At 43.6% G+C, this 12,958-nt stretch overlaps 1 protein-coding gene across 1 annotated transcript in view; it reads left to right on the forward strand.

Moving 5' to 3' along the window:
• The window catches only part of LOC137527986 (involucrin-like), a 61,484-nt gene that overhangs the window by 15,131 nt on the left and 33,395 nt on the right, over positions 1-12,958 (forward strand). Inside the window, exons 5-6 of the mRNA XM_068249151.1 lie at positions 1,842-1,892; positions 7,276-7,465. Of these exons, the coding sequence (XP_068105252.1) occupies positions 1,842-1,892; positions 7,276-7,465 (241 nt within the window). The remainder of the gene's footprint in view (positions 1-1,841; positions 1,893-7,275; positions 7,466-12,958) is intronic.

A 12,958-nucleotide genomic window follows, 5' to 3' on the forward strand; every position in this document is an offset into this window, starting at 1 on the left:
CAGCCCCTGGTGGGGCGATTTTCATTCTATAAATTGCTGTGCGCGCAGCCAGCACTTTGCTAGCCGCGCGCACAGCTTGATCGCCGCTGCTCTGCGGCGATCGGCCGCACGCAGCGGCTGAAGAGGGCCCCCGCCAGAGCCCTGCGCTGCCCGGATCAATGAGTTCCAGGCAGCGCTATGGGCTGGATCGGGTGTGCCTGACGTCAGGACGTCGGCTGACGTCCATGACGTCATCCCGATCGTCGCCATGGCGACAGGAGAAGCCAAACAGGGGAACGCGTTATATACGCGTTCCCCTGTTTGCTATAGATGCCGGCGACGATCGGACTAGAGGGCCACATGCGCCCTCTAGTGGTGTTTCATGTAGTTACCACTCTGGTAGCTTTACATGAAACATTAAAAAAAAAATAAAAAAAAAATGGAATTCTGCAATTTTTGCAGAAAAAATTAACCACCAAGGAGGTTAAAAGGTTATTCCGTATTCTCTCCGAGCTCCTCCTGCAGATTTCTTCTGCAAACCTGCTATTGTATGTATGCAGGGTGGGATTCTGTATCCTTAGTCCTTGAGGTATAAGTTTTTCCTTTTTGCATGTAGTCAAGAAAAAGATGTTGCTGTCAAGTTGTGCAAGTTTCTTCAGGTCTTTCTTTAGTTCCAGGAAAGTTCGGTACATTGCGGTATCTTCAAGCATAGTAGTAGCAGTAGGGTATTGTACCGTGTTAGCCATCAGTAAAAGCAAGAAGTTTTAAATCAGGATGATACCATTTATTGGCTAACTACAAATGAATAAGAATAAACAAGCTTTCGGCCTTGCAGCCTTCGTCAGGTTTACATCCTGTTAGTTTGCAAGCTGGTGGTACAGACAGCTTATATACATGCAACATCAAAAGGGAAAACAGATATTTTTTTCAAGCATAAATACGTCATTAAGATGCCTTAATACAAACAGACCATCTAAATGGGGTAAGATAAGGATCCTTGTTTACTCCATTGCTCACAGACCTTGTCTTTAAGACTGACCCAGAGGTATCGTAAATTCCTAGTTCACAAGCTCAGCTAGAGTGGCTGAGACAGCTCATATATCATCAATCTCATACCAATATAGAAAGTTGTTGTCCTTATTCAAACCCTTCTGCACAGCTTTGAACCAATTTATAAATTTTGTTTCTGCTATTAATCGGTCATTTGACGTTTTGAAGCCGCCCTTCAGGGCAGTGACACGCAGATCATCCATGCTGTGTCCGTTGGACCGTAAGTGTGTAGCAACTGGGAGTCCAGATTTGGTATCATTAATAGTGTGCCTGTGTCCATTCATACGTTTGCGTAGAGTTTGTCCAGTTTCTCCCACGTACAGAACATTGGGGCATTTAGCACACATGATCAGATATACCAGATTGGTGGACCCACAAGAAAATGTACCTTGTATTCTGTACTCCTGTTGTGAACCTGGTATCGTTACCCTGTCAGTGGAGTAAATGTGTCTGCAGGTCCCACATATTTTTTGTCGGCAGGGTGATGTTCCGTTTTGTTGAGGTGTGATATCTTTGATAAGGTGTGATATCCTTTCATAAGGTGTGATATTTGAGTTATCATGGTTTAGTGAATCAAGCCCCATACAGTGCTAAGGGATCCAGTGTAAACTTTGCAATGGGGCCCATGGCCCTGTGTATACACCACTGATCAGTTTGGATAATCAGGGAGGTCAGCTGGTGGGCCCCTCAGCCAGCTCTGGGGCCCCAGGGGGACAACTTTACACAATCAGAGGAAGGGATAAAGGATTGGCCAGAGCCCCCTTGTTGCTGGAGCCAGCCTTCACTCTCTCTCTCTCTCTCCTTCATACCAGGTCTACAAAGCGGCCAGACAAGGAATGTGGAGAAGGAAGTAGAGAGTCTGGGTAAGTTATAAAGACAATATTAGCATAAAGCGATTCTTGTACGATATATGCTGTTTGTGTTTGTTTGTTTTTTTATTAAAGCCAGCTTGGGGAAAAATAAATAAATAAAATAAATATTTTTGTATGAAGTCCCAATTTTACCGTAATTTTGGTTGGTGTCACCCCATCTTCCCACACCAAATAAAAACAATAATGTTTTTGTAATTGTTATTTTAAAATTAGTAAATGTAAAGGTCGTAGTAGTGATAAAAAACTACAAACCACAAATAAATGACACCAAATCCATTATCATAAGCACAGGCTCTCATCACAACTACAGGTGCCCATACATCTCTCAACTTGGTGGCCGTTTGAAAGCGGTGCTGACAAGGGCAAAAATTGGTAGCATCTACTGATTGGACATGCTGCAAGATGTCGGCCATTGTGGTCGATCGGGGCTGCAGTGGTAACAGCGAGTGATATTGGGACGAGCAACGAACGTGAGGAAACCTCCAGTGTTTCAATGTGCTCCTTAGCATAATGTACCACCCAAAGAAAGCCGAATTGGTGGTGGGAAGAACAAGGTATAGATCATTTAATTGTGATGAGTAGTGATAAAGTTATTGGGGAATGAAAGGGAGAACCGCTGAAATGTGAAAATTCCTCTCATCCATAAGGTGAAAAATACCCGCAGGCTGAAATGGTTAAACTTTCACATTCAGTTGTAACTGACAGCTGCTGATATATAACTGACAGCATCTGGTATATTTCAGTTCTGACAAAATATTGTCAGAATTGGAAGGGATCACTGTAAGAAGAAAATGCTGAGCTTCTGAGAGGAACTGATGGTGAGGTTAGTATATAATATTCATTTGCAGAATTGCAGCTACGTCATGTGTTTATTTTAAATAATTTTCCTCACTTCAGGTTCCCTTTAACTTTAAGTGGTTAAAGGACCACTACCATGAAACATTTCATTTTTAAACACCTCCACAGTAGTTACACCAAGCATGCAGAACATTCCCTGTGTTATTTATTTCAATTTCTAGTATGGTCCATTAAACATTCATATGTCACTGTATTCTATATGTGTCAGTGTCTGCACTACGGGCCAGTGTAACTATAATCCCTTCATAGGGGAAGCCTCGGATCAGTGACTAATGGCGCACAGCACCTATGCATAAAAATGGCGCCGCATTAAAAAGATACGCTTATCGCTATTTATCGTTAGTACTGCATAATAATGGCGCACAGGGAAAAAAGAAGAAAAACGGCGCACACTAACGTTATTTATCAACAGTGCCGTTCATTTGCCAAACAGCAGACGTTATTGCCCACAGTAACGTTATTTATCAATAGCGCCCTACATAAGCCAAACTGCAGACGTTATTTAACTGCAAAACGGTGAATGGATTTAATGTAACACTGTCAAGGTTAGGGTTAGGCACCACTGGGGGTCTTAGGGTTAGGCACCATCAGGGGGGTCTTAGGGTTAGGCACCACTGGGGGGGGGTCTTAGGGTTAGGCTCCACCGGGGGGGGGGGTCTTACGGTTAGGCACCACCAGGGGGGTCTTAGGGTTAGGCACCATCAGGGGGGTCTTAGGGTTAGGCACCATTAGTGGGGTGGTTAGGGTTAGGCACCACCAGGGGCATCTTAGGGTTAGGCACTACCAGCGGGGGTGGTTAGGGTTAGGCACCACCAGGGGGGTGGTTAGGGTTAGGCACCATCAGGGGCATCTTAGGGTTAGGCACTACTAGCGGGGGTGGTAAGGGTTAGGCACCACCAGGGGGGTAGTTAGGGTTAGGCACCTCCAGGGGGGTCTTAGGGTTAGGCACCATCAGGGGGGTCTTAGGGTTAGGCACCACCAGGGAGGTCTTAGGGTTAGGCACTACCAGCGGGGGTGGTTAGGGTTAGGCACCACCAGGGGGGTGGTTAGGGTTAGGCACCCCCAGGGGGGTCTTAGGGTTAGGCACCATCAGGAGCGTCTTAGGGTTAGGCACTACCAGCGGGGGTGGTAAGGGTTAGGCACCACCAGGGGGGTAGTTAGGGTTAGGCACCTCCAGGGGGGTCTTAGGGTTAGGCACCATCAGGGGGGTCTTAGGGTTAGGCACCACCAGGGAGGTCTTAGGGTTAGGCACCACCAGGGGGTTAGGGTTAGGCACCACCCGGGGGGTCTTAGGATTAGGCACCACCAGGGGGTGGTTAGGGTTAGGCACCACCAGGAGGGGGTCTAGGGGTTAGGGATAGGTACAGAGAGGGTTCTGTGTGTTAACGCTAAATAACAATAAGGCTTTAATGTTAAATAGCCATAAGCGGCAGACAGATTAGTGGCAACACTGTGCGCCATTATTCGCAGATGCCATTTTCAGATGAATCCGGGAAGCCTCGTCAGGTGTTGTAAATAACAGATTGTATAGCCTTTTTTTCCCCCTTGTCCCCAACTGACATATTCCTGCGAAAACTCACACAGCGTATCTGTTATTCCTCTGGCGCCGATAATATAGAAAGGTCCCGGCACTCTCTCTGTGCCCTGCAGGCATTGAGGGAGGCAGCTCTCAGCGGACACTGCTGCACAATGACAAGCTGGAGCCGCTCTTGCCATACATTCAATCGCCGCTACTCTGCCTGCTTGCAATAACACGCAAGTGCAGAGCAGCTTTAGTAGAGCGGCAAAATATGCTCAGTAATAACGTAATGACGTGCTCAGTAATAAATGTGAAGCCTACACTTTTCAATTTGCTTATAATCCTATATAATAAAACCCCTGCGTCTCTGCATCCTGTCCCTGTGTGTGGGTGTCCGTGCTTCCAGACTTGACAGTTTGCTGTCTGAGAACCTCGTTGCATTGTGGGAAATAACAGCTTTTTCCAACTGCCGATCAAGCAACATCTCCTGTGTGCATAGACTTCGGACAGCGGTGGGGGACGGGTGAGCGGGAAGCATCAGTATGCGCTTTGCTGGGGTTTAGCAGCCGTGGCCTAGCGCCCATTTTTTAACGGGCGGGCCTTTTTACTAGTGAAAAATAAATAAATACAGAATTGTGTCTATATATACAGTATAACTACAGTATATGTGTGTGTGTGTGTAGGTACTCTGCATTTATTTTTTTCATTATGAGCAAATACATATTTCATAGCGTCTTAGGGGTTAGGCCACCACCAAGGGGGTCTTAGGGTTAGGCACCACTGTGGAGGTCTTAGGGTTAAGCACCACCAGGGGGGTCTTAGGGATAGGCACCACCAGGGTAGTCTTAAGGTCCGTACACACGCCGGACTTTAGGCAACGACGGGTCCGTCGTTGCCTCCCGCTGGGTGGGCGTGCCAGCGACAGTCCGGCGTGTGTACGCTCTGTCATCAGACTGATACGGCTGTTCCTGAGCGATCCGCCGGGCGGATCGCTCAGAAACAGCCGTATCAGTCTGACGACAGAGCGTACACACGCCGGACTGTCGCTGGCACGCCCACCCAGCGGGAGGCAACGACGGACCCGTCGTTGCCTAAAGTCCGGCGTGTGTACGGACCTTTAGGGTTAGGCACCACCAGGGGGGGTCTTAGGGTTAGGCACCACCTGGGGGGTCTTAGGGTTAGGCACCACCAGGGGGGTCTTAGGGTTAAGCACCACCAGGGGGGTCTTTGGGATAGGCACCACCAGGGGAGTTTCAGGGATAGCCATATCCGGCGCTGTTTTATAACCAAAAAAATTGAAACCTCGGCTATATCAGGTGTCCTTTATAGCCAAAAAAAATCTCAGCTATATCCAGTCCTTTTTTACAGCCCCAAAAAATGTTGGCTATATCCCGCACCTTTTTATAGCCGAAATCTTCGCTATATCAGGTGCCCTTTTTACCAGGCGCCCTTACCAAATGAATGCAGTCACAGACTCTTCCACGCTCAGGGCAGCAGATTACGGTGTCCGTAGTCTCCCTCCCGGGAACAACATACAGGAAGGGGGGTACCCAACCACCAATGGCGGGCTGTATAATACTGCACTGCTAACGGGTGCCAAATTCTAATAAAAAGGTTACAAACAGTTTAAAAGGAGGAAGGGCGGAGGACTTACCACCTTCATTGAAGACCACAGCACAGGTCATAACAAGAAATTAATTGGAGACAACAAACAACAATGCTTCTCAAAGGAAACCCAAAACTTCAAATGTCTGGTGAAAGCAAAGGGTCCCATAAAGTAGACAAGACAAATAATTATATTGCGCTTTTCTCCTGGCGGACTGATTGCGCCTGAGCTGCAGGCACTAGGGCGCCGTCAGTAAGCAGGGAGTCTTGCCCAAGGACTCTTGGCTGAATAGGTGCTGGCTTACTGAACAGGAAGAGCTGAACCCTGGTCTTCTATGTCGTAGGCAGAGCCCTTAACCATTACACTTTGCGGGGAATATTTTTTACCTACCTGGGACTTCTTCCAGCCCCTCGCAGGGTTCCAGGTCACTCTAGTCCTAGTCACATGCCTCCTCGATTGCTCTCCCAAAGTCTACAAGAACTGCGCTCAGAACGCTCCCGCCCGAGGATCGAGGAGGGGTTTGGTCATGCGCAGTAGGCCGCGACTGGCGATCTTTCAGAGGGGACTGTTGTACACTGGAGGGTACCGGGAGGAAACCTGAAGGACCTATAAAGCAATCAGGGGTTACATGGTACAATTTTTTCAATTAGATAATTTTGTTTGATTACACTGTTAGATCGAATATAAAGATTTTTCCAACATGTCCGATAGGATTTTTATCGAAAAAAAACGGGATAATTGTTTAAACCATAGCACAAGAATTGAACTTCATCCCAATCAGTAGCTGATACCCCCTTTCCCATGAGAAATCTATTCCTTTTCTCAAATGGATCATCAGGGGGCGCTGTGATGTCAGGACCATGGTCCTGACAGTTTCCTGTCTGTGAACCTCATTGCATCGTGGGAAATAACAGCTGTTTACAGCTGTTTCCATCTGCCAAAAAGCAAGTAGCATCTCCTTCCACTGACATCACCTGCCAGCAGTAAAAATGTCACCATGTGATAAATGTCAGAATGTAAATCAGGGAAGATCTTTCAATGGGCAGACACTGACTAAATCACTTACCGGTATACATAGGTATTGTAAAAATGAAGCACTTATATTACATTATTTTCACTGTAGTGCCTCTTTAAGTAGAAATTATGCAGCATATTAATACATAAATATATGTATATGTAAACATATAAAAGTATATGTAAATCCACACCTGTGCATGCAAAGCAATATCTGTATAATAAATGTATAAAATCATACATAGATTATCCGCCGATTGGCTTATCTGAGTATACAGGGTAAGAAAATGTAGTTTTTTTTTAACCATTCTAAATCGATTTTAATTTCAGTCATTGCCACAGATTGACGTTGTCTTGTTACTCTCCAATCTGTCCAGCTGGGCGTTTCAGCGAGGAGAAGGTGAAGCAGTGCTGCCGCGATTCTCTTCCCCACTATGAACAAACACAGAATTGCTATGAGAAACCGAGAGGAATGACTGAAGGCGAGAATTCGCCGTGTTTCAAAGCTTTCCAAAAATGCTGCCTCCATGTCAAAGCATATTCCCAAACACCGTCCAGACTCCACAGGTGAGCAAACCAGACACATTACCATCATAACAAACATAGCAATGACTATGGTAGGATTAGAGTGTGAGCTCCTCTGAGGACAGTCAGTGACCTGACTATGTACTCTGTAATGTGCTGCAGGAGATGTCAGTGCTATATAAATACATAATAATAATATGGTAGGACATTAGACTATGACTATGGTAGGATTAGAGTGTGAGCTCCTCTGAGGGACAGTTAGTGACATGACTATGTACTCTGTAATGTGCTGCAGAAGATGTCAGTGCTATATAAATACATACTAATAATATGGTAGGACATTAGACTGACTATGGTAGGATTAGAGTGTGAGCTCCTCTGAGGACAGTCAGTGACCTGACTATGTACTCTGTAAAGTGCTGCAGAAGATGTCAGTGCTATATAAATACATAATAATGATATGGTAGGACATTAGACTATGACTATGGTAGGATTAGAGTGTGAGCCCCTCCGAGGACAGTCAGTGACATGACTATGTACTCTGTAATGTGCTGCAGAAGGTGTCAGTGCTATATAAATACATAATAATAATATGGAAGGACATTAGACTATGACTATGGTAGGATTAGACTGTGAGCTCCCCTGAGGACAGTCAGTGACATGACTATGTACTCTGTACAGTGCTGCAGGAGATGTCAGTGCTATATAAATACATAATAAAAATATGGTAGGACATTAGACTATGACTATGGCAGGATTAGAGTGTGAGCTCCTCTGAGGACAGTCAGTGACATGACTATGTACTCTGTACAGCGCTGCGGAAGATTTTGGCGCTATATAAATACATAATAATTATATGGTAGGACATTAGACTATGACTATGGTAGGATTAGAGTGTGAGCTCCTCTGAGGACAGTCAGTGACATGACTATGTACTCTGTACAGCGCTGCGGAAGATGTTGGCGCTATATAAATACATAATAATAATATGGTAGGACATTAGACTATGACTATGGTAGGATTAGAGTGTGAGCTCCTCTGAGGACAGTCAGTGACATGACTATGTACTCTGTAATGTGCTGCAGGAGATGTCAGTGCTATATAAATACATAATAATAATATGGTAGGAAATTACACTATGACTATGGTAGGATTAGAGTGTGAGCTCCTCTGAGGACAGTCAGTGACATGACTATGTACTCTGTAATGTGCTGTAGAAGATGTCAGTGCTATATAAATACATAATAATAATATGGTAGTACATTACACTATGACTATGGTAGGATTAGATTGTGAGCTCCTCTGAGGACAGTCAGTGACATGACTATGTACTCTGTAATGTGCTGCAGGAGATGTCAGTGCTATATAAATACATAATAATAATATGGTAGTACATTACACTATGACTATGGTAGGATTAGATTGTGAGCTCCTCTGAGGACAGTCAGTGACATGACTATGTACTCTGTAATGTGCTGCAGGAGATGTCAGTGCTATATAAATACATAATAATAATATGGTAGGACATTAGACTATGACTATGGTAGGATTAGAGTGTGAGCTCCTCTGAGGACAGCCAGTGACATGACTATGTACTCTGTAATGTGCTGCAGGAGATGTCAGTGCTATATAAATACATAATAATATTATGGTAGGACATTAGACTATGACTATTGTAGGATTAGATAGTGAGCTCCTCTGAGGACAGTCAGTGACATGACTATGTACTCTGTAATGTGCTGCAGGAGATGTCAGTGCTATATAAATACATAATAATAATAATATGGTAGGACATTACACTATGACTATAGTAGGATTAGATAGTGAGTGTTATAATTTAAGTAGGCCTCAGTTACTTGGCCTGAGTTTTATGTAAAAGGCTTGTCCGCAGTGTATGCCTTTAAAATAGACAGAGGCATCTCAGGGTCTGCGTGTAGCAGAAGATACACGCAGATACTGAGAACATGTTCCTAAGAGAAGGCCATCGGTTTACTCTGACCTCCACTTACAGGACAGGAACAGTAAACATTGGCCATATTTACTAAACATTCACATTCCCGCATCTGGGTCAAGTGCCTCATCGATTATTAATCGAGTAGGTGTGTATGATGACACCACAAGTGAGTCCACCAATAGACTTATTTAGGGGGTGGCGAAGATGATGTCATATTTAACTCTTTCCTAGCCGGTATTAAATCTGGAGCGAGCAATGGAGAACTCACTTCTGCTTCTTCCTTCTGCACTAGCTCGCAAGGCCGACTGGGACCTAAGCATGTTCGTCCTTTCTGTAATCTGATATAATGTATGCTGTACATATGTAGTTTAGTGTAACGTAGTTAGGAAGAAGGTATCTGATTGACTTCAAGAGGGAGTCTAATCATGAGCTTATAACGCAACATGAAGATTGGCATGGCTAGGATATGATGAATGTATCTATCTGTATTCCTGTGACTTGAATAAATGACGGAAACATTGAAAGAAGCCTGAGCAAGTCTATATCCTGTTTGCTGTGTGGAGAGTCAAGTGATCTCACAGTCTGTGAGACGATGGTGTCGAAGCAAGGTGATAAGAACAGTTTATAACAGTGAGCTCCTCTGAGGACAGTCAGTGACATGACTATGTACTCTGTAATGTGCTGCAGGAGATGTCAGTGCTATATAAATACATAATAATAATATGGTAGGACATTAGACTATGACTATGGTAGGTATTAGATTGTGAGCTCCTCTGAGGACAGTCAGTGACATGGCTATGTACTCTGTAATGTGCTGCAGAAGATGTCAGTGCTATATAAATACATAATAATAATATGGTAGGACATTAGACTATGACTATGGTAGGTATTAGATTGTGAGCTCCTCTGAGGACAGTCAGTGACATGACTATGTACTCTGTAATGTGCTGCAGAAGATATCAGTGCTATATAAATACATAATAATAATATGGTAGGACATTAGACTATGACTATGGTAGGATTAGAGTGTGAGCCCCTCCGAGGACAGTCAGTGACATGACTATGTACTCTGTAATGTGCTGCAGGAGATGTCAGTGCTATATAAATACATAATAATAATATGGTAGGACATTAGAGTATGACTATGGTAGGATTAGAGTGTGAGCTCCTCTGAGGACAGTCAGTGACATGACTATGTACTCTGTACAGTGCTGCAGAAGATGTCAGTGCTATATAAATACATAATAATAATATGGTAGGACATTAGACTATGACTATGGTAGGTATTAGATTGTGAGCTCCTCTGAGGACAGTCAGTGACATGGCTATGTACTCTGTAATGTGCTGCAGAAGATGTCAGTGCTATATAAATACATAATAATAATATGGTAGGACATTAGACTATGACTATGGTAGGATTAGAGTGTGAGCCCCTCCGAGGACAGTCAGTGACATGACTATGTACTCTGTAATGTGCTGCAGGAGATGTCAGTGCTATATAAATACATAATAATAATATGGTAGGACATTAGACTATGACTATGGTAGGTATTAGATTGTGAGCTCCTCTGAGGACAGTCAGTGACATGGCTATGTACTCTGTAATGTGCTGCAGAAGATGTCAGTGCTATATAAATACATAATAATAATATGGTAGGACATTAGACTATGACTATGGTAGGTATTAGATTGTGAGCTCCTCTGAGGACAGTCAGTGACATGACTATGTACTCTGTAATGTGCTGCAGAAGATATCAGTGCTATATAAATACATAATAATAATATGGTAGGACATTAGACTATGACTATGGTAGGATTAGAGTGTGAGCCCCTCCGAGGACAGTCAGTGACATGACTATGTACTCTGTAATGTGCTGCAGGAGATGTCAGTGCTATATAAATACATAATAATAATATGGTAGGACATTAGAGTATGACTATGGTAGGATTAGAGTGTGAGCTCCTCTGAGGACAGTCAGTGACATGAATCTGTACTCTGTAATGTGCTGCAGAAGATGTCAGTGCTATATAAATACATAATAATATGGTAGGACATTAGACTATGACTATGGTAGGGATTAGACTGTGAGCTCCTCTGAGGACAGTCAGTGACATGGCTATGTACTCTGTAATGTGCTGCAGGAGATGTCAGTGCTATATAAATACATAATAATAATATGGTAGGACATTAGACTATGGCTATGGTAGGATTAGAGTGTGAGCTCCTCTGAGGACAGTCAGTGACATGAATCTGTACTCTGTAATGTGCTGCAGAAGATGTCAGTGCTATATAAATACATAATAATAATATGGTAGGACATTAGACTATGTAATCAAAAAGAAGGTTGCACACCTGATGCACAAATTTGCATAACTTAGCAATAGACTTATGTGAGGCTTAACATGGGTGCTGGATCGTGGATAAGACCACAACCATAACTTACTAGATCTATATAAAATGATCCGCACACCAATAATGATTTGCTCAAAAATTGTATTGTGTTAAGAAAAGAAGCACAACAGTATTACAAACATTGAGGCTCAGTAAAGCCTGTAAACATCAGCAGCTGTTAACACAATGATCATACAAATACATAGAGAAATTAACAGGTTAACACAAGCAAGGAATGCAGTAAATGTGCACTGAGTCCATGGATTGAAGCAATGATACAAGCTGTGAACATAGACGGACCAGTGATGACAACAATATACTAGTGTAACCTAGCTCATAATTCCAAGAGCCCTACATAATAATGATATGGTAGGACATTACACTATGACTGTGGTAGGATTAGAGTGTGAGCTCCTCTGAGGGACAGTTAGTGACATGGCTATGGAAGCAGGAAATTTGGGCGCATGAGGCAAGACAAGACAAGACAAGACAAATAACATTTATATTGCACTTTTCTCCTTGCGGACTCAAAGCGCCAGAGCAGAGCAGCAACCACTAGGGCACGCTCTATTGGCAGTAGCAGTGTAAGGGAGACTTGCCTAAGGTCTCCTACTGAATTAGTGCTGGCTTACTGAACAGGCAGAGCCGAGATTCGAACCCTGGTCTCCTGTGTCAGAGGCAGAGCCCTTAACCATTACACCATTAGCCAGCTGCCAGAGGCAGGTGGACAAAAAGGGCGCCGCCATTCACTCCCATAATAAATATCGTTTAAATCGGCGCCCAACAGGAAAAAAGGGCGCCGGAGAAAAATAACGTTTTAAAAGCGGCGCCCGGAGACTTTTAATGTTTTATAACTGTTTCTCATGATTACACATTATTTAATGATTTATAATTTTTAAAACATTATTTTTAAACGAAAAACAGTCCAATATTTTTAAAACATTACTTTTAAACGAAAAACCGTACAATTTTTTTTTTTTTTTTTTTTTTTTCATTTTTAAACAAAAAACCGCACCATATTTTTTTAAAACGTTATTAATGCTTATCACAGGGGGGTCTTAGGTTTAGGCACCAACAGGGGGGTCTTAGGTTTAGGCACCAACAGGGGGGTCTTAGGGTTAGGCACTAACAGGGGGGTCTTAGGGTTAGGCACCAACAGGGGGGTCTTAGGGTTAGGCACCAACAGGGG

This window comes from Hyperolius riggenbachi, chromosome 8 (assembly GCF_040937935.1).
Source record: "Hyperolius riggenbachi isolate aHypRig1 chromosome 8, aHypRig1.pri, whole genome shotgun sequence".
Taxonomy (NCBI): domain Eukaryota; kingdom Metazoa; phylum Chordata; class Amphibia; order Anura; family Hyperoliidae; genus Hyperolius; species Hyperolius riggenbachi.